Source organism: Colobus angolensis, unplaced genomic scaffold (assembly GCF_000951035.1).
Source record: "Colobus angolensis palliatus isolate OR3802 unplaced genomic scaffold, Cang.pa_1.0 Scaffold372, whole genome shotgun sequence".
NCBI classification, from domain to species: Eukaryota; Metazoa; Chordata; class Mammalia; order Primates; family Cercopithecidae; genus Colobus; species Colobus angolensis.
This window is the reverse complement of record NW_012117066.1, coordinates 844,993-865,871: the sequence shown is the minus strand read 5'-3', so window position 1 is coordinate 865,871 and position 20,879 is coordinate 844,993. Positions and strand designations below refer to the sequence as shown.

Here is a 20,879-nt window from a genome sequence, read left to right as displayed (position 1 = left end):
GGGGATTGACTTTGGTTTCATTCTCAACTTCTACACTTTATCACTGTTGGGAAGGTATCACTGTTGGGAAGGAATAGATCTTTTTGAACCAAACAGAGTACAAAATGTGTCCTTGTGTGGCCAAGAACCTATGTACAGTGCTGTTTCTTATGAACAAATCAATGAGAAATGAATTGACTATGAAAATAATAACAACAACTGGTAAGACTCCGTCTTACCAGTTCCGTCTACAAGAAGGTTCCGTCTACAAGAGACTTGGTCTACTTTAGTTTACAGGCAGTTACTGACTTTGTCTCTGATACCTTGAAATAGCACAAGTGAAAATCAATCATCCCGAATCTTCGCAGTCATCTAATCTGTATAACCTTAGGGAGTTTATAAGTGAAATGGGTAAATGTGTTTTCTTTACATTTTCTAAGCTCAATTATCACTGTCCTTTTATCTCTAAGAATTACTTAAAATCAGCCTTACTTTCAGAAAATGTCCTGTATGCTTTTTTTCGTTTGTCATGTAAAACATTGCTACTCAAAGTGTGGTCTGAGGACAAAGCCATAGCAAGAAAAATACAGAAATTGAGAGCAAGCATGTAGAGACGTTTATAGCAGTTTAACAATACTTCAGCATCAAAATATTTTATTCATTTGTTTATTTAGAGACAGTTGCTCTGTTGCCCAGGCTGTAGTACAATGGTGCAACCTTGGCTCACTGCAACCTCTGTCTCCCGAGTTCAGGCAATTCAGCCTCAGCCTCCCAAGTAGCTGGGATTACAGGCGTGTGCCACCACACCCAGCTAATTTTTATATTTTTAGTAGAGACAGCTCTCACCATGTTGGCCAGGCTGCTTTCTGTCTCCTGACCTCAAGTGATCTGCCCATCTCAGCCTCCCAAAGTGCTGGGATTACAGGCGTGAGCCACCGCGCCTGGCCATGATCTTTTATTTTACACACTTCACTCCACAACAGATTTAGAAAACAAATCAACAAGACGTATTCTTTCACCACAGTTAGAAGCACAGTTCCAAAGCATGGAATTACATTGTGGAAAATAGGTTAGTCAGTTTGATTAAGAAACATGAAGCCGGCCGGGCATGGTGGCTCACGCCTGTAATCCCTCCACTTTGGGAGGCCGAGGCAGGTGGATCACCTGAGGTTGGGAGTTTGAGACCAGCCTGACCAACATGGAGAAACCCCATCTCTACTAAAAATACAAAATTAGCCAGGCGTGGCGGCACATGCCTGTAATCCCAACTACTCGGGAGGCTGAGGCAGGAGAATCACTTGAATTCGGGAGGCAGAGGCGGGGAGCCAAGATCACAACACTGCACTCCAGCCTGGACAACAAGAGCGAAACTCCATCTCAAAAAAAAAAGAAACATGAAGCCTTCCTTTAATGATGATAGTTTCTAAAGTGAATTATTTGAATCTCTTTGCGTGTTTTGGCTTCGTTAATCTAACTCTTGTCTCTAAATAGATGCTGAGAATGTAAATCTAGATGACTATAACATACACGTCATTGCAAGTGTATTCAAACAATGGCTTCGAGATTTGCCGAATCCTCTCATGACCTTTGAACTCTATGAGGAATTTCTTCGAGCTATGGGTAAGCATAGGCTTCCTGGGTTAGAGAGAAGGCCTGTAGTTGGGGAAGAAATGCCATCTTCAAGCTGTCTTCTAGTGGTTTAATTATTATAGATCTAAAGGTAAACTTTTGACAGTGAATACAAAACTGCCAGTATACTGTCACCTATTCAAATGTTGACTTTTTAGAGACTCATCAAAATGTTAGTGTCCTAAAAATGTTCTGAGTGAGCCATTTGGTTGCTTCTTACAAAGAAATTGAAAGACTGGGGTTATGAAACAGATTAAAATATTAAAAATAAGAGTTTTAAGATTAGGCTTATGTTCATTTAAATTGGAAATCTAGGCAAGAACTATGTGTAAAGCTGGCTGTTTTATGCCAAGCCTAACAGGTTTCAGAGTGTAGTTTCTCAGTGCTATAGGTGCATAGGATATTGATAAAGGCCTTTCTAGAGGTATTTAGGCCCTGAGGTTTCATAAATTATGTTGAATTTAATGGGAAATCAATCTGCTACACAATGACTGAAAAACTAGAACATCTCTATCCCCTTGCTGTTATTAAGGATTACTGTGATACAGGTTCAAACTAAGGAGACTGTTTATGAATACAGAACTCAAGCTAAAGGAGTTAAATAGTTACTTTGAGTTGCTCTTCTCCAGCCTTACAGGTACAACTACTCCTAAAACTCTATAGCCAGCCTCCTTTGCTTCATAGTGTCTGGGAGGAAGATACACTATATAAGAGGGGATATTTAGTCTTAGTTTCTGCTCTTAATGTTTTTAGGCCTTCAGGAAAGGAAGGAGACAATCCGTGGTGTATACTCTGTGATTGATCAACTCTCTCGAACTCATCTCAATACACTGGAACGCCTCATCTTTCATCTAGTCAGGTAACTTTAAGAAGCAAGGAAACGATTTTTAATAGTTTCTCTTGGGTTATTTTACATAGATAAGGAATTTCTCCTTTGGAAAACTGACAGGTATTTATATTTTTTCTTCTATTTATAAAGTCAGTGTCTCAAACAGGTGGTTAGGATACCTTGGAGCAGAAATCTTCAGCTGAGCTGAAATGCATGGCAGTTGCTTTTCTGCCCTTGTTTGAACCATGTAGCAGCTTCAGCCTCATGGTGGCACTGTGTAGTTTAGCCTGTTTTCTAACAGCTGAACTAGAAAGGATATATAATCTACTGAAATGACCTAATTCATATGAGGGGTTCAGATCATTCTCAGAAATTAACTGACCAAAGAGGCGTCAGGAGTAGTGTCTCTTCCCCTGTGTGTAAATATTAGCAGTAGTTGAGAAGAAAACCATCTTTATTTGTGGTTAAAGCTTCTACTCTGCATTCCTTTTTGTTGTTGTTGAGACACAGTTTCACTCTGTCACCCAGGCTGGAGTGCAGTCTCAGCTCACTGCAACCTCCGCCTCCCCAGTTCAAGTGATTCTCCTGCCTCAGCCCCCTACATAGCTGGGATTACAGGTGTGCACTACCACACCTGGCTAATTTTTGTATTTTTAATGGAGACAAGGTTTTGCCATGTTGGATAAGCTTGTCTCAAACTCCTGACCTCAAGTAATCTGCCCACATCAGCCTCCCAAAGTGCTGGATTACAAGTGTGAGCCACCGTGCCTGGCTGATTCTGCATTCTTTGGACTTGTTCATCTAGTGATCTTGGCCTTGAGCAGGTAGGTCCCAGATTTCCCTTGGGAAGCTATCGGCTGACTTAGACTGCTTCAAGGAAAGAACAAGTGAAAATACATTTTCCAGAGACAAAGGAACAAAGGAACAACTTGGGAAAAGTCTGCAGACACTTAAACTTACTAGAAGTACTTATATCCTTCTAGTACTATGCAGTTCATGTCATACTGTCTTCTTTTGCTCATCTCTTCTGCCTGTTTACCTATGGTGCTCCCTTTTTATCCCTTAGTCACTTGTTTTTTGTTTTGTTTTATTTCTTAGGATTGCTCTACAGGAAGACACTAATCGAATGTCTGCTAATGCTTTGGCCATTGTGTTTGCGCCCTGCATTCTCCGCTGCCCTGACACCACTGACCCACTACAAAGTGTACAGGACATCAGTAAGACTACCACGTAAGGCCAGTTACCATAACCTCTACAAGACCTCAGGGACTTCTGACTACGTAGTCACTGTATCCAGATATCAGACATAGTGAATGGGTTCATAAATTCAGATATTTTTAAGAAGATTGTTGGACACTGCTGGGTTTTCTTATGCTGAGGATGCGAACTCCTGGATTCAACTGAGCATCATTTGTCTTAAAGCATCTTATTTTTTAAATCTGGCTTTTCTTTAGGACTGCTTATAGTTTCTAAATAGATTTTAAATTTCCATTTTATCAAATTATGAACACTTAGTATCTTCCTGTAATCTAGCCTAACTGTGGTCTTATGGCTCTGAATCCTTTGGTCTTAATACTTCAGTATTCCTGTGTTTCACCTTGGTCTTTTTTCTTGGGGCTCTACTTTTCTACTAATGTGGTTTTCTTTTGCTCTCCTTAATCTTGACTGCAAAAGGAACTTTAAAAAAATATGTCACTGTTTGAATCCCATCCCCATAGAGTCTGATTTAATTGATCTAGGGTATAGCCTGGGCATTGGGATTTGTAACTGCTCTTTATTTTTTATTATTTTTTATTTTTTTGTTGTTTTTGAGATGGAATTTTGCTCTTGTCACCTAAGCTGGAGTGCAATGGCACGATCTTGGCTCACTGCAACCTTGCAACCTCCACCTCCCAGGTTCAAGTGATTCTCCTGCCTCAGCCTCCCAAGTAGCTGGGATTATAGGCATGCACCACCACGCCTGGCTAATTTAGTATTTTTAGTAGAGACAGGATTTCACCATGTTGGCCAAGTTGGTCTCAAACTCCTGACCTCAGGTGATCCACCTGCCTCTGCCCCGCAAAGTGCTGGGATTACAGGCGTGAACCACTGTGCCCGGCCGTAACTGCTCTTTAGATGACTTCTAAAGTGCAGCCAAAGTTGTGAACCACCATTCTAAACCTTGTCTCTGAGTTTATCAAGCAAGGGATGTTAATTTTTTCCTTCATCTTTCAACTGTCTACAACAAAAACAGTCTGTGAGTGCTATACTTTATTTACTTAGATTCTTAACAGTTTTTTCTCTTTCCTCCTGTTTCAGTTGTGTGGAACTAATCGTTGTGGAACAAATGAATAAATACAAGGCTCGTCTCAAAGATATCAGTAGCTTGGAATTTGCTGAGAATAAGGCAAAGACCAGGTTGTCACTGATTCGTAGATCAATGGTAAGATGCAAGACATGAAATAATGGAAAAATGGGAGTTGTCTTGGGAATTTAATTGTGCATTTGTGGTGTATACAAGGATTATTATCAGAATCTTTTTTATAAAAAAACAAGTAAAAAGTCACCAAATCTCAGGGTGCTATGGCTTCCTCATGTTTAATCTGCTAGCTCTCTTTAGTTACATTATAGAATCTGCGTGATTAAGTGTGTAGCATTTTTCAAATCAAGTGTTTAGATTAAATGCTGGTGTCTTAATAATCTGCCCTGCTTTCTTTTCATGTCCTTTCAATGAAAACGTAGTCCTTTTCTAACTTTTTTCCCTACTTCCTTCCACTGTCTGTTCCCAGCTTTAATCGTGTCACTTTTGGTAGTCCTGCCAAGACTCCTGGGATGTAGAGAACTTAATCATTTGTAACTGAATTTAAATGGAATCATTTGATTCTTAAGTAAATGGAATTCCATCTATGAGTCTATTGTAATCAAAAAGTATTTCTTTGAGTTTAGGGTTAGGTTTTGAGACAGTCCTTGTAAAACTGATAATTTATTTCCTTGGTTTGCCCACTTTTTAATATCTTCCTTTGCAACCAGTAACATATAACTCCAGTTCTCAATGATCACTAATCAATAGCATCAGCCCTATTGATTAGTGCTTATTGAGAACTGGAGTTATCCATATATGTTACTCTGAAATCAGTTTTCAGGATAACTGGAAAACTGCTGCATTAAGGTTTAGTTATTGCCCATTTGCTACCTCTTCCTCTCAGTTGTGAAATAAAATTGTGACAATGAGCATGCATTTCAGATTCCCAATAAATCTCTAAAGAGAAGGAGGCTTCATCATGCCCTCATTCTTTCAGGGGTCCAGCAGTACTTCCTCCCATATCTTCACAGTTTGCATTTAGATTAGCACTAAAATAATTCTTTTTCTTCCTTTACTATGTAATCTGCCTGGCACTGAATAAGTGCTTAACAAAGGTCTGTTGATTAAGGTAGCGAAGGGTCTTCTGTAAAAACAAACATAAGCATGGGCTTTTTGCAGGCAGTAAAGATATTAAATAAAACTCATCATAGGATACTATCTAAATCTTTTCCCCAGAAATTAAAAACAGAAATCCCACTTAAAAGTGAAACATTTCTGTAGTATGAATTTTCAGGAACTCAGTTCTGAGAGGCCCAATTTAGTGGTGGCTATCCAGGCAGGAAGGGAAGAGCCTTTTGCTATAAACCTACTTTTCAAAGCAGATAGATAAGCTGTGCTTTTTTCCTGTGTTGCAGAAGATGGATATTCAGTCCATTGCAAGATTAAACCTTCTCTTTTAATGGGGCAATGACATGTACATTCTAACCTTCTGCTTTCCTTTTCATGTCCTTCCTAATCCAGAAACCTGTACTAATTGCAGTTAGATTCATGAACATTACCCGCAATTCAGTCTCGGTATGTATTAATAATGCAATGTGTTACAGCCACTCTACATTATTGTCTTTCATTCATCCAGGAATTGTTCCGCTCTGTCTATCATTCATGCCTGTCCACCCTCCATGTTTGGCCCCAAGTCAGGTTCTACTTTTTGATGAGCTTTCACTTACTTTTCTCTTAATCTCTTTTTTTAGATCCTTCATTTTCCTTCCTCGTATTGTGTAGTTGAACAGCATCCATTTAAAATATATTGGTTTCTCCTCTTTGTCAGATGAGCCTCCTTTTGGGTTTCTTCTTTGGTTGAATCATTAAAAGGTGAAAGTTAAAAGCATTGAGATATCAAATTAATTTCTGCTCTTTGAGCTGTGTTCCCAGCAATCTTCTCCACTTTATTATTTGAAATACTTATTATTACTTTCAGCATCTCCTATCATTAGTAATGCTTATTTGTCCATTCATATCTGTCTAACACTGATGGTGTCCTCCCAGAGGTAGAAATATGGTTCTTATCCACTTAGCATTTATCAAACAGAGCTACAAATAGGAGTGAACTAATCCAAATTGGTGGACTAGTTCTAGACTTAAATATTATGGTATGCTAGAACTCATACCAGGATCTCATTGCTGGTATCCCTCTTCAGTTCCATTGATTATACAAAAAAGGAATGGGATGGAAGGCTGAGAACACCAATCTGTGTGGAAAACTGTCCACCTGTGTGTAACCTTTTTATTGAGGAGGCTTAACTTGTTGAGATATTAATACAAATCAGTTTTTCTTTTTGTCTATAACTGCCTCTCAACTCCAGCCTGTCCAACTTCCCTTTCCCACTGGATGTCAATTACCTTAACAGCATCTTGAAACCAATTCTATAATTTTCAAAAATTCATTTCATTCTAGTATTTAAGAGTCAGTTCTCTTCATATTAAAACTTCAGTCAGTTTTAAATCCAGTGCTCGTCTCACTTCCTCCCAGGGCAGACTAGACCTTTATCTGGAACTTAAAACTTTGGGGGTAGGTGGGTAATTTCTGTTTGTCAGACACTTCTGCCCTTCGTCTTTCTTGACCCTTTCTCCCCTGATGTTGAGACTAGGAGGAGTGATAGGGGAGGCAGAATTCTGTATGATATCCCGGTGTTGAGATGGCAGTCCACTTTCTTTGTTGTTCAACACTGCTGTTCTGGCTCATTGTCAGTAGGCTAAGTAAAGATAAGTAGTAGCTCCAGTTTACCCCTGTTGACGATGAACTCAGTTCTATCCCATTTGTGTAGGCACTGATAGTCCCTTGCAAGATTTGGTTACATCTTCTGGCTAAACCCTGGGTGTTGGCATTCACACCATATGGGAAGCTGTCAAACTCACAGGGCAGTTACAAGTTTTCCAAAATTCTGATATTTGTTTGAAAGCTCGAAATTTACTCTCTGACAACAAATATCGCCATTTGTTTCACTTGCAGTAACAGATTCCCTTCATACAATTTCAAAGAAAATGTGTACCACTTACTCAAGAAGAATAATCAAACGTTGTCAATTATTATAAATACTGTTTCATTAATAAAGCAGCTAATTTTGCTTGCAATTCAAAGAATTGCACAAATACTCTTTGTTGAGGTAACCATCAGTATGTGACAGAGTTGCTGCATGTGTGATTTCCAGTTAATCATACAGAAAATTGAAAATAGTTGATTTATCAGTTAAGAAGTAATAAAATTAATTTATACGTCTTGGTCAATGACATGAAATGAAACTGATTTTTTAAAAACTAAATGTGTGGTAGCAAAAGAACATGAAGACTGCTAGAACCATTTGGTATCAATACCTTGATTCATGTAAAGGTGACAGCAGTTGAACCCACAATTGCTTTTATATGATTAGCACAGATGTCAACAAGTTAAAATGGCAAATAGCCTCTTAGTATAATGATGAAAATAATTTTGACATTGTAGACCCTTTGAAATGGTTTTGAGGGCATCATTACACCCCAGCATATCTTTGCTGGGGTTCTGTGGGCTACACTCTGAGAACCACTGCACTGTATTACATATAATACTACCGGCTCACTGCACTTCACAGAAATATTTGTTGAGAATAATTCCTTTTCATATGCAAGATATAAACACATACAAACAGATACTAGCTATGTTTAAAGTGCTTACTAACCCTGATTATCTGGTGAACCATAACTACAGGCACTGGGATATGATTTTTGAACAAGCTTGGATACCTAATTATAATACCACACAAAACAACCAATCTTTTCCAAAAAAGCCTTGGATAAAGGATCTCTCCTTACCAGGAAAGCAAATTCCTCAGGAAGTAGTCTGATAATTCGTTTCCTTCCTATTTTTGTAACTTAACAAGACACTCAACAGGGATCGTGCATCTTGCCCTGAAGTGCTATTTTTAAGTAAAATTTCATTAGGATTCTGAGATTTGTGTTTTAGCTAGCTATATATTGTTCTGTCTAGATGATGCACAGTTCCTCCTCCTCACACATTTAACCCATAGAGAAACCCTAATAACATATACTTTCTTTGGGTCTTCATAAAATATCGTGACTTTCTGCATGAGGGTAATATATGTCTTTTTCTGAACAGTCATCAGGTTTATTAAAGACAATGTAATTCATTCTTTCATTATCACCATGAGTCTCTTTTACTGTTTAGACTTACTTCGATTTATAGTATTTAATTTCTTTGTGCCCATCAATCATGCCTTGCCATTCCTTCTTGCGTTCTTTTGCTATCATGAACCTTATAGAATTTTCAGAAGAAATCAAAACTCTCCTCATAGGCCTTATTCATTCTAACACTATGGCATATCTTCTATTTGTCTCCATAGTTATCTTCTTAAGTCTTAGGAGAAAATGAAAAAGTGAGTTTCAACTGATTCCCTCAAATAGGGATCCTCTTTCCCTCAAATAGGTATCACTGAGATCCCCCACATTAGAGCATTTGACTCTCAATATTTTTGTTACAGTCTAAGAAGCCCATAATGGACTGGTCTCACAGAATTCTAACCCAAATTAAATAATTAAGACTGTCTGTTTCAGAATATCATTCTTAGAAAAAATAAACAATAGAATTATATACAGACTTCCTTAGACAGAGCATGGCAAATCTATATGATTAGGTGGTTGAATTTGTGGGTATTAGAAAGCATGTCCCTAAAGGAAGGAGGAAGAGATGGATCAGACGGTACTGTGTGCCAAATATGGTGGGAATACCAAGGAAGAAGTACTTAATTCTGCCTGGTGGCACAGGGTAAGGCTGTAGAAGTGACATGTGAGCTAGCTCTTAAGGGATGAGTTTAAATTAATCAGATGGAGAAAGACCTACCAGTTGGTATAAGTCAACAAGGTTTAATTCTGTAAAAAGCTATGTAGCTTGCATAAAACTTGTATATATAATTGTGCAGAAGGGAAACTTTAAATTAAAACCAAAATAGGCTTTGTTTTGAAGCAAACTCTAAAACATTAGTACTATGGGGCCTTGAAGAGTGAGCCAGGACTCACAAGGTCTCAGAGTTTAGTACTTAATGTAAATTTTGGTGCTTTATATCTTATATTTATGATAGGGAATGGGAACTAATGTTAGCTACTATTTTTTAGCCATAAAAACAATTTCTTCCTGGGTCGTCTTCAAAGTTCTCAGTAAAAATAGCTGAAAAGGAGCCGGGAGTGGTAGCTCCCAGAACTTAGGGAGACTGAGGCGAGTGGATCACTTGAGTTCAAGACCAGCCTGGGCAACATGGTGAAACCCCATCTCTACCAAAAATACAAAAAAAATTAGCCAGATGTCGTGGTGCATGCCTATGGTCCCAGATACTTGGAAGGTTGAGGTGGGAGGATCGCTTGAGCGCGAGAAGCAGAGATTGCAGTGAGCCAACATAGCACCACTGCACGCCAGCCTGAGTGACAGAGCGAGACCCTGTCTTAAAAAACAAAAACAGACGAAATAGCTGAAAAGAATCCTAAGACTATTTTATTTTATTTTTTAATTTTTATTTTTTATTTTATTTCAGAGTCTTGCTGTTGTCAGCCTGGGCTGGAGCGCAATGGCACGATCTCGACTCACTGCAACCTTTGCCTCCCCAGTTCTAGCAGCTGTCCTGCCTCAGCTTCCCAAATAGCTGAGATTATAGGCGCCCCCCCCCACCACGCCCATCTAATTTTTGTATTTTTAGTAGAGACGTGGTTTCACCATGTTGACCAGGCTGGTCTCAAACTCCTGACTTCAGGTGATCACCCACCTCGGCCTCCCAAAGTGCTGGGATTACAGGCATGAGCCACCACGCCCTGCCAAACAGACTAATTTACAAAGAAGAAGAGATAGCAGAGTTGTCTAAGAACGTCCTCTCTTTTAAAAACACCAGAAATAAATAGTTTCACAAAGAAAAGGTACCAACTCTTTAAATACATAATTACAAGATAATTTAAGCTGTCTCAGAGCAGAGAGGGGAAAAGGTCTTTTTTTAACTAAGTCTAACACTGATCCTCACCCTCCACCACACACACACACGCATACACAAAGAAAAAACTAATAAAAATTGCTTATAGAAATATTAAAAGCAGCAGAGCACAGCATGGACTCTGGACTAGACTTTTGGGTGTAAATCCTAGCTCTAGTTTACTAGTAGTTGTGACATGGGCAAATTATTTAATCTCCATGCCTCAGTGTTCTTATCTGTAAATTGGTTAATAGTACCAAACTTAGGATTAAATGAGTTGATTTTTTGTTTGTTTTTTAATTGAGACAGAGTCTCACTCTGTCACCCACGCTGGAGGGCAGTAGCACAATCTTGGCTCACTGCAACCTCTGCCTCCTGGGTTCAAGCAATTCTCATGCCTCAGCCTCCCGAGTAGCTGGGACTACAGGTATGCACTACCACACCTGGCTAATTTTTGTATTTATTTTTAGTAGAGTCGGGGTTTCGCCATGTTGGCCAGGCTGGTCTCGAACTCCTGACCTCAGATGATCTGCCCTCCTCGGCCTCCCAAAGTGGTGGGATTACAGGCGTGAACCACCATGCCCAGTCTAAATTAATATTTTAAAACCATTAAGAACTATGCTTGTTATGGAACTCTCTCCATAGAGAGAAAGAGAATTCTTATACACACACCCCCATACACACAGAGATAGCACCTGATATATACATGTAGGACTGCCTCATCTATGAATGTTAATTCAAAAATCCTAGGTTAAAATATCACCGGCACTTTGGGAGACCAAGGCGTATGGATCCTTGAGCCTAAGAGTTTGAGACCAGCCTGGGCAACATGGTGAAACCCCGTCTCTACAAAAAAAACAAAAACAAAAAACAAAAAATTAGGCCTGGTGGCGAGCACCTGTAGTCCCAGCTACTAGGGAGGCTGAGATGAGAGAATCACCTGAGCCTAGGAAGTCAAGGCTGCAGTGATAACACCACTGCACTCCAGCCTGGGTGACAGAGGGAGACCCTCAAAAAAAAAAAAAGAATTAAAAAATAAAAATGAATCAGCAAGCAGAATTCAGTAGCCTATAAATATAAAAATATAAACCTTGACCAAGGAGGATTTAACCTAGGAATGCAAGGATGACTCTATATTAGGATAGCTATTAATGTCATTCACCATGTTTGTTGATCTGTGGAGAAAAATTGTATTATCCTCATAGATATTTTAAAGGCATTTGATATATCAGCATTCTTTTTAAAAACATTCTTATTAAAACAGTGATATCTTATATTCTTAGCATGATAAAAACATATCTGAACCTAAAATCCAACATCTTGCTTAATGGAAGAACACTGGACGCATTCTGATTAAAATCAGAAAAGGCAAGGATATCCATTATCCCAACTGTTACTTGACATTGATCTGAAGGTACTAGCTAAAGCAATTAAGAAAAAAGAATTGGAGATAGAAAATTTTAAAGAAGTAAAATTATTGCTATTTCCATTATGATTATATACATGTGAAACTTAGGAAAATCAACTAAAGAACTTAAGATGATAAGAGAATTTTCAGTAGGATGTCTGAGTACAATTAATAAATTTTACTTATACAAACAACCACTTGGATGATATGATGGAAGAAAAATGCCCGTTTGTATATTGTACACACACATGCACTTTAAACATCAACATCAAAGAATACACTTAATAAGAAATGTAGAAGATTTGTACAAAGAAAGCCTTAAGGCCGGGCCCGGTGGCTCACGCCTGTAATCCCAGCACTTTGGGAGGCTGAGGCAGGCGGATCACAAGGTCAGGAGACTGAGACCATCCTGGCTAACATGGTGAAACCCCATCTCTACTAAAAAATACAAAAACAATCAGTCGAGCGTGGTGGCGGGCGCCTGTAATCCCAGCTACTCGGGAGGCTGAGGCAGGAGAATGGTGTGAACCTGGGAGGCAGAGCTTGCAGTGAGCCAAGATTGCACCATTGCACTCCAGCCTGAGCGACAGAGCAAGACTCCGTCTCAAAAGAAAAAAAAAAGCTTTAAAACCTTAAATATTACAAAAGAAGACTTAAACAAATACATTTGGAAAGAAAGGCTAAATTTTGCAATGGTGTCAGTTATTCTAAATTAGTCTATTCATATATTGTTTCAATACCCACTAGGAGGGAAAGAGGATATTTTCTTAGGCTCAACTTTCAGACTCATATTATGACTACCATGGGCTTCAGTTGGCATCAGAATCACTTAGGATATGGGACTGGAAGTACAGCATGCTTGCAGAGAGCATAAGATCATCCTCGTGTGGGAGCCCTTGCAGCAGTCCACACAACACAACCATCAATGAGTTATCTTTGGCCTCTAAGTCACAACTCAGGTGCAAGGAAAAAGGACTCCACATCCAATGGATGCAGAACTATTCTGCCTGGGAAGTTTTATGCCTATACAGGAATTAACCTCTTGTAAAATTCCATAGACATTGTTTCCAGCGTCCCTGCAAGGGGTATGTCCAGTTACAGCTGACTCCACTTTCAGGGAATTCCAAATATATGGCTTTCTACGGGATATTTACAATTTATCTTTACTTCTTCTCCAGATGCAGTTTATCAATCAGATTAATTTTTACCAAAGGTGATGTTGCCTAATAACATCATTTGCAGCCTGCCTTTATCAAGTTTCCAGGGGTCCTGAGCTAGAACATTGACCAAAGATCAGTTCTTACACAGACAAGGAAAGAGTTTTATAACTCTTTACTTACAAATATGGTCTCAACAAAAATAGCAAAAGAGTACTTTGGGGACCTTTACAAGTTGATGCTAAAATTTATAAGAAAATAAAGAAGCAGAATAATTGGGGAAATTCTAAAAGAGAAAAATAAAGGATTATAATGTGAGTGGCATTTCAAAGGTCTGGTATTCACTAAATGATGTGGGGAAAATGAATATCCATGTAGGGAAGAAAAGAAACAAACAAACAAAAACGCTGAGTCAGGCCAGGCACAGTAGTTCATGCCTGTAATCCCAGCACTTTGGAAGGCCAAAGCAGGAGGATTCTTGAAGCCAGGAGTTTCAGATCAGCCTTGGCAATAATGCGAGATCTCATCTCTACAAAAAATTTAAAAAGTTAGCTGGGCATGGTGGCACATGCCTGTAGTCCCACATATTGGGCATACTGAGGTAGATGGATCCCTTGAGCCCAGGAGTTCAAGGCTGCAGTGAGCTGTGATTGTGCCACTGCATTCTAGCCTGAGCAAGAGCAAGATTCTAGCCTGTATCTTTAAAAAAAAAAAAAAAAAATTCACATCAAAGACTAAAACATAAAAGTAGCTCTGGCACTATCCTGGCAGAGGTCCTCACTGCCCTGCATCCTGTAGACACTCAAGTACCCTACCTCTCTACCTTAATACTGCCAAAATATCCAAGTCGTTTAACTCAGCTCAAAGGGCAATTGGGAAAGAGCCCAAGGGGAAATCAGAAAACTTATCACCTAAACCTTTTCATGCAAAAGTTGAAACCAAGCCATAAAAGGTGGCTGAAGAGGATACATCTTTAGGGTGAAAAAAGTACAAATAAAAAGGGAAAATGGGAGCAAATGGAAAGAGATTAACCAGACAACATTTATCTTCATAAAACAGAAACTGAAAACAAGCAAGAAAGAAGCTAAGTGTGATTAAAGATCTCTTATCAAGTCAGGGGTCCCAGTATCTCATTGTACAATTCAGAAGAATTTTTAAATTATTTTATAAGTGTACCTTTTTAGAGCTCTGAAAACACAGCTTTTAAGAAGAGAACTCCATTTCCTCCCATTTGAAAGGAATGAATTAAGTGCTAGTTTGTTTTTCTGTACAAACTGAGAATAATTAGCTCTCTATAAGCCTAATAATGTCTTAAACTGCTTCCTGATCTTGGCTGTCTGTCAAAAGTATATTATCTGTGATGTCTTTGGTAGTGGTAGTCCAGTCCAGATTTTTCTGATAATCCTATTAATGTGCTATAAAGGATTGGAAATCTGGGTATTGTGTATAATATTAAATTGTATTTAGTACGACTTGAGACCTCCTACTTATTAACAGTTGAATATAATTGTATTTTGATATTCTCATTTTAGGAACAGTTTGCCTGCAAATTTTAAGCCAGGAAGTCACTGGAATAGTTACTGAGAAAAAGGATGACAATACGGCTTTATATTTTTTCCAGTACTTGCGTTAAGAGTTGGGTACAAATTATTCATGTAGTCTGTGATCAGTCAAAACCAATACAATCCCTATTATGATGGAAAAATATAATCTTGGACAGGGCTTTGCTATTATATAAGACTATTAAAGAAAAAAGTTGAAAGGTTCAGCAACAAAAACCAAGTATTATTGTGTGACAAAAATGACCATAAAGAAAGTAAAAGGGAAGTGATGTACCATAAGAAAATATTTTCAATTCCCATTTCAAAGTCTAATTTTCCTTAATAAAGAGAAGCTCATTATAAGTAAATAGAAAGATTAGCTACCCAGTGTAAAATGAACAAAGGATACTATAAACCACTTCTCAGTGTTATCTACAGATACTTTTCAGGGAGGTCTACAATTATTTTTATGATACTGTCAAGAAAATATTTGCCTTTTTCACTCTGTGACACTTACACTGATGGGAGAAAAATATTATGGAAAAAAACACTACAAGAGAATATACAGTGAGCAGGGATCCAAAAGAAAAAATTCCAGTTTGAAAAAAGTAAATTAATGCTTATTATAGGAAAGTGGGGAAGTGAAGGATATTATTCCAGTCAGGAAACTACTGTTAATAATTTAGTGTATTTGTAAATTTTGTATTACTCATTTTTAAAACCAATGGTATACAACCTTATGTACTGTTTTTAACACAGTATTAGTATTTTCCCATGTTTCTAAAAGCTCCATGTAATCAACTTTTTAAAAATTACTTTAATCTTTGTAAGATAATTCTAGGCTGTAGGAGTTTCCATTTTTCTTTGTTTTGTTTAATGCTTCTTAAAATAGATCAGATCTGTTGAGCTTGTTTGATTTTCTTCAGCTATATTAAGTGATTTGCAGCTTAACTCATGGTGAAATACTCTGGTGGCCAGCTAATGGTATGAACATTGAAAAAAGGCAGCTCTTTTATTGAATACTGGAATGTGGACACTAGGAATAAACTCAGATTTTCAAGCTTCTTGAGGCTTTTAAATCATATTATTTATTCATTTGGCTATAAATAGTCAACGTCAAATGGAACTGGATGATGTCCTGGAATTTATAGCATAAAGAATACTTTGTCATTTTTTGTTCAATTTGAAGACTGATCTTCTGTTTTGAGCTTGTTTTTCTTAACATGTTTTGTCCTTGTTGACTTTAGAACGAAAAGTGGAATAGCAATATTGTAATCCTCCTGATTTTATCCCATTATGTGTTTTAGTTTTGGAGGAGTTAGCCTGAATGCCCTTAGAACTACCCTCCAGCCTTTACCTTATCACCTGCACTAGATCATGGGTTTCTGTTTTTGAAACAACACTTTTCCTTTCTTTCTTGCCAAAACCAACTCAGAAATTTGTCAAAGTGACATAATTTTCAATGGATATTCATGTATTTCCATAAATAGCTAACTTTGAAAAGGAACTCTTAAATATCTTTTTTATTGCAAAATACAAAACATAGTGAAAAACACAGAAACATAAATATTCAGTTTAATGAATTATTATAAATGAACATCCACATACCACCCCAGCTCAAGAAATAGGACATTGCCAGCATCCCCAGAAACTCTCCTTTTTCCCTTTCTAGTCATGATCCTCTTTCTCCTCCAGAGGTAAGCAGTAACCTGATTTTTACATTAATGACTTCTTTTGTTTTCTTTTTTGTTTGCTACTAAAATATGTGTCCCTGAGCACTATAGTTTTGCTTTACCTAATTTTGAGCTTTATATAAATGGCATCGTATAAGATGTATTATTGGCCGGGCGTGGTGGCTCAAGCCTGTAATCCCAGCACTTTGGGAGGCCGAGACGGGTGGATCATGAGGTTAGGAGATCGAGATCATCCTGGCTAACACGGTGAAACCCTGTCTCTACTAAAAAATACAAAAAACTAGCCAGGCGAGGTGGCGGACGCCTGTAGTCCCAGCTACTCGGGCGGCTGAGGCAGGAGAATGGTGTAAACCCGGGAGGCGGAGTTTGCAGTGAGCTGCGATCCGGCCACTGCACTCCAGCCTGGGCAACAGAAAAAAAAAAAAAAAAAAAAAAAAAGATGTATTATTTTGTCTCTGATTCATTTCAGTTAACCTTATGTGTGTAAGACTTATTCATATTTTGTTTAGTTGTAGCTCATTTTCATAACTGTATAGTTTATCAGTGTATGCATATACCACAATTTAGTCTACTGTTGATGGACATTTGGGTTGTGTTTTGGGGAATTATGATTTTAATGGACTCATACATGTATTTTTTGTTGGCGAAATATACAGGAGTGGATTTGCAGGGTCACAGGATATATTTATCTTCAACTTTAGTAGATAATGCCAAACTTTCTTCCAAAATGGTTGTTAATATGTTAGCAGTGTGTAGGAATTCCCAATTGCTCCACCTGCCCCCAGCACTTTTATTACCAGATTCCTTAATTTTAGCTATTCTGATGGGTGTGTTATTTTTAAAAATTGTATTTTTTATTGTGACTCTAACATGTATAATGTGTGTGTGTATATACATGTTGGCCATTTCTATATCCTCTTTTGTGAGGAGCCTGTTCAGAGCTCTTGCCTGTTTTTCTAATTGGGTTGTCTGTCTTTTTCTGATGTTCTGTAGGGATTCTTTATGAATTCCAGATACAAATCCTTTATTGTTACTTTTGTTGCAAATTTTCTTCCATTCTATGGTTTGCTTTTTTCCTTTCTTTTTTGATGAACAGAGGTTCTGGATTTTAATGTTGTTAATCAGTCTTTCTCTTTGGGATGAATACCTTTTAGGGTCATGTTTAAGAAAATTTTTCCTTTCCACAATGCCCTGCAGTTCCCCTTTTGTTGTAAATTGGGAGCCTTTTTATGTGTGGGTCTGTTTCTAGGGGCTTTGTTTTGACTACCTTTGTACCAACACCACCACTATTTTATTTACCATAGCTTTCTAAAAATATCTGGTAGAATAAGTCATCCTACCTTCTTCAATGGTGCTTTGACTATTCTTGGCTGTTTATATTGCCATATAAATTATGGAATCAGCTTCAAAAAATTATCTTGGGGCCGGGCGCGGTGGCTCAAGCCTGTAATCCCAGCACTTTGGGAGGCCGAGACGGGCGGATCACGAGGTCAAGATATCGAGACCATCCTGGCTAACACGGTGAAACCCTGTCTCTACTAAAAATACAAAAACTAGCCGGGCGAGGTGGCGGGCGCCTGTAGTCCCAGCTACTCAGGAGGCTGAGGCAGGAGAATGGCGTAAACCCGGGAGGCGGAGCTTGCAGTGAGCTGAGATCCGGCCACTGCACTCCAGCCCGGGCGACAGAGCGAGACTCCGCCTCAAAAAAAAAAAAAAAAAAAAATTTTTTTGGGATTTTTATTGGGATTGCATTGGATCTATAGATTGCCTTCTGGAGAATTGACATTTTTACGATACTGATTTTTTCCATCTGTGAACATGATATATCTCTTCATTCATGTAGCGCATTAGCTACTCTCAAAAGTGTTTTATAGTTTTCTGTGTTGAGATTTTACACATCTTTAGTTTGAATTACTGCTAGGTATTTAATATTTAAATGCAATCATAGGTATTATTTTAAAATTTTTATTTTCTGTTGTATAAAAATACAATTGATTTTGGTATTTTTCATCTTGTATTCAGTGACTTTGCTGAATTCACTTATTCTAATAAGTTTTCTGTGGATTCCTTTGGAATTTCTATCTGTACAGTCATACCATCCATGAATAATGATAGTTTCATTTGCTCTTTTATAATCCTTATAGCTTTTCTTTCTTTTTCTTGTGTTAGAACCTGAAGTATAGTGTTGAATGGAAGTGGTGATAGTGATCATTACTGGCATGCTCCCAGCCCTAAAGGAAAAGCTTTCAACCTTTTACCACCAAGTGTGATGTTTGCTATAGAATTTTTGTAGGTACTTTATGAGATTAAGTATGTGTTCTATTCCAGGTTTTCTAAGAGTTGTTAATTGTGATAGAATGTTGAATTTTATGAAATGCCTTTACTGCATGTATTGAGGTTTTATCAGACTTTTTTATTGCATTGATATGACACATTACACAGAGTCCATTTCTAATGTTAAACCATCATTATACTACTACAATAAATACAACTTTTCATATATTTAATATTTTTATATTACATTTTCTATATTACTTGATTCTGTTATAGTTAGAATATTGTTTAGGATTTTTGCATGTGTTTATGAGTAAAGTTAAGCCATAATAATCCTTTTTTGTTTTTGTTTTTGTTTGTTTTGAGACAGGCCCTCACTGTTATCACCCAGGCTATAGTGCACTGGCATGATCTTGGCTCACTGCAGCCTCAACCTCCTGGGCTCCCGCCTCAGTCTTCCATGTAGCTGGGACTACAGGCACGTGCCACCACACCTGGCTAATTTTTGTATTTTTTTGTAGAGAAGGGGTTTTGCCATGTTGCCAAGGCTGATCTTGAACTCCTGAGCTCAAGCGATCCACCTGCCTCAGCCTCCCAAAGTTCTGGGATTGTGAGCATGTGCTACTGCACCTGGCAGTAATCCTTCTTTTCAATGTATTTGTTTTGTTTTGTTATCAAAGTTACGCCTGCCTCTAAAGACAAGTTAGGGAATAATTTCTTTTTTAATTCTGTGGAAGAATTTGTTACTTCTTCTTGTTTGCCACTGAAATCTAGGCCTAGAGTTTTTGTGTTTGGAAAGATTTTGATTCTGGATTCAATTTCTTTAATATTATTCACATTTCTAATTTCTTCATTGATGGCATTAATTAGATTTTTGTAGAAATTTCTCCACTTTGTCTAAAATTTTATACTTATTGACATGAAGTTGTTTTTAGTAGTCTCTTACCCTCTGGGTCTACAAGATTTGTAGTGATGTTCCGTTTTTCATTCCCACCTTTGGTTATTTGTAACTTCTCTCTTTCAGTCTTGCTAGAGTTTTAAAATTTTTATTCGCCTCTTCAAAGCTACATTTGACTTTGATTGTCTTCATTCTAATGTTTGTTTGCACTTTTCTTTATTGCTTTTGTTGCAGGGGGAATTGATTATGTTGTTCTTTATCTAGTTTCCTGAAATAGATTCTTACATCCTTAATTATGAATCTTTCCTTCTTTTCTAATGTATGTATTTAAGGCTATAACTTTAAAGTAGACAGAGCTTACATGGGTTTTTATATTGTTTCATTCAAAATATTTTCTAATTTTCTTTGTGATTTCCTCTTTGACCATGGTTTGTTTTAAAGTCTATTTCTTAATTTCTGAGTGTACAAGAATTTTTAATTTTCTCTTTGTAACTGCATTATTAGAAAACTTGTTTTAAATTATTTTAATGGTCAGATAAATTATTTCAACCCTTGGAATTTTGTTGTTTTGCTATGTGTGCTTTAAAGTGAATATTCTGTAGTTAGATACTGAAGTCTGTATATGTCTGTTAGATTGCTTACATCAAGTTCAGTTTTACATCATTTCTGATTGCATGTGCACACTTGTTCTCTCAGTACTGATTATAGTCTATTTTTCTTTAAATATTTCTGTCAATATTTTACTTTAAATTTTTTGAAGCAATTTCTTAAGTACATACATATTTGGAAATGTTTTATCTTCATAATATGAAACTTTGTCATTGTGAGGTATCCCTCTTTATCACAGGTAACACTTCATAAAGTTTACTTTGTTTGTGGTTAACATAGCTGTACTAGCTTTATTTTGGTTAGTATTTGCATGGTATGTATTTTTTTTTTTCCCATTTCTTTACTCTCAGCCTTTCTGAATTCACGTGTCTTTTATAAACATCACATAGTTAGGTTTTCTTTTTTTTTATACGGCCTGACAATCTTCAAATTTTAATAGGAGCATTTCATCTATTTACATTTAATATAATCACCAATATATTTGGGTTTAAAATCTGCTTTTTATGTGCTTTTTATTTGTCCTACCTGATATATGTTCCTTTTTCTTCCTTGCCTTTTTTGCTCTTTCTTGCATTTTT

General features: G+C 37.4%; 1 protein-coding gene across 1 annotated transcript in view; it reads left to right on the top strand.

Annotated features, from left to right (window-relative positions):
- Positions 1 to 20,879, top strand: part of MYO9A (myosin IXA) — a 260,868-nt gene that overhangs the window by 232,601 nt on the left and 7,388 nt on the right. The window contains exons 37-41 of the mRNA XM_011953817.1: positions 1,471 to 1,599; positions 2,362 to 2,467; positions 3,536 to 3,667; positions 4,736 to 4,859; positions 6,240 to 6,293. Of these exons, the coding sequence (XP_011809207.1) occupies positions 1,471 to 1,599; positions 2,362 to 2,467; positions 3,536 to 3,667; positions 4,736 to 4,859; positions 6,240 to 6,293 (545 nt within the window). The remainder of the gene's footprint in view (positions 1 to 1,470; positions 1,600 to 2,361; positions 2,468 to 3,535; positions 3,668 to 4,735; positions 4,860 to 6,239; positions 6,294 to 20,879) is intronic.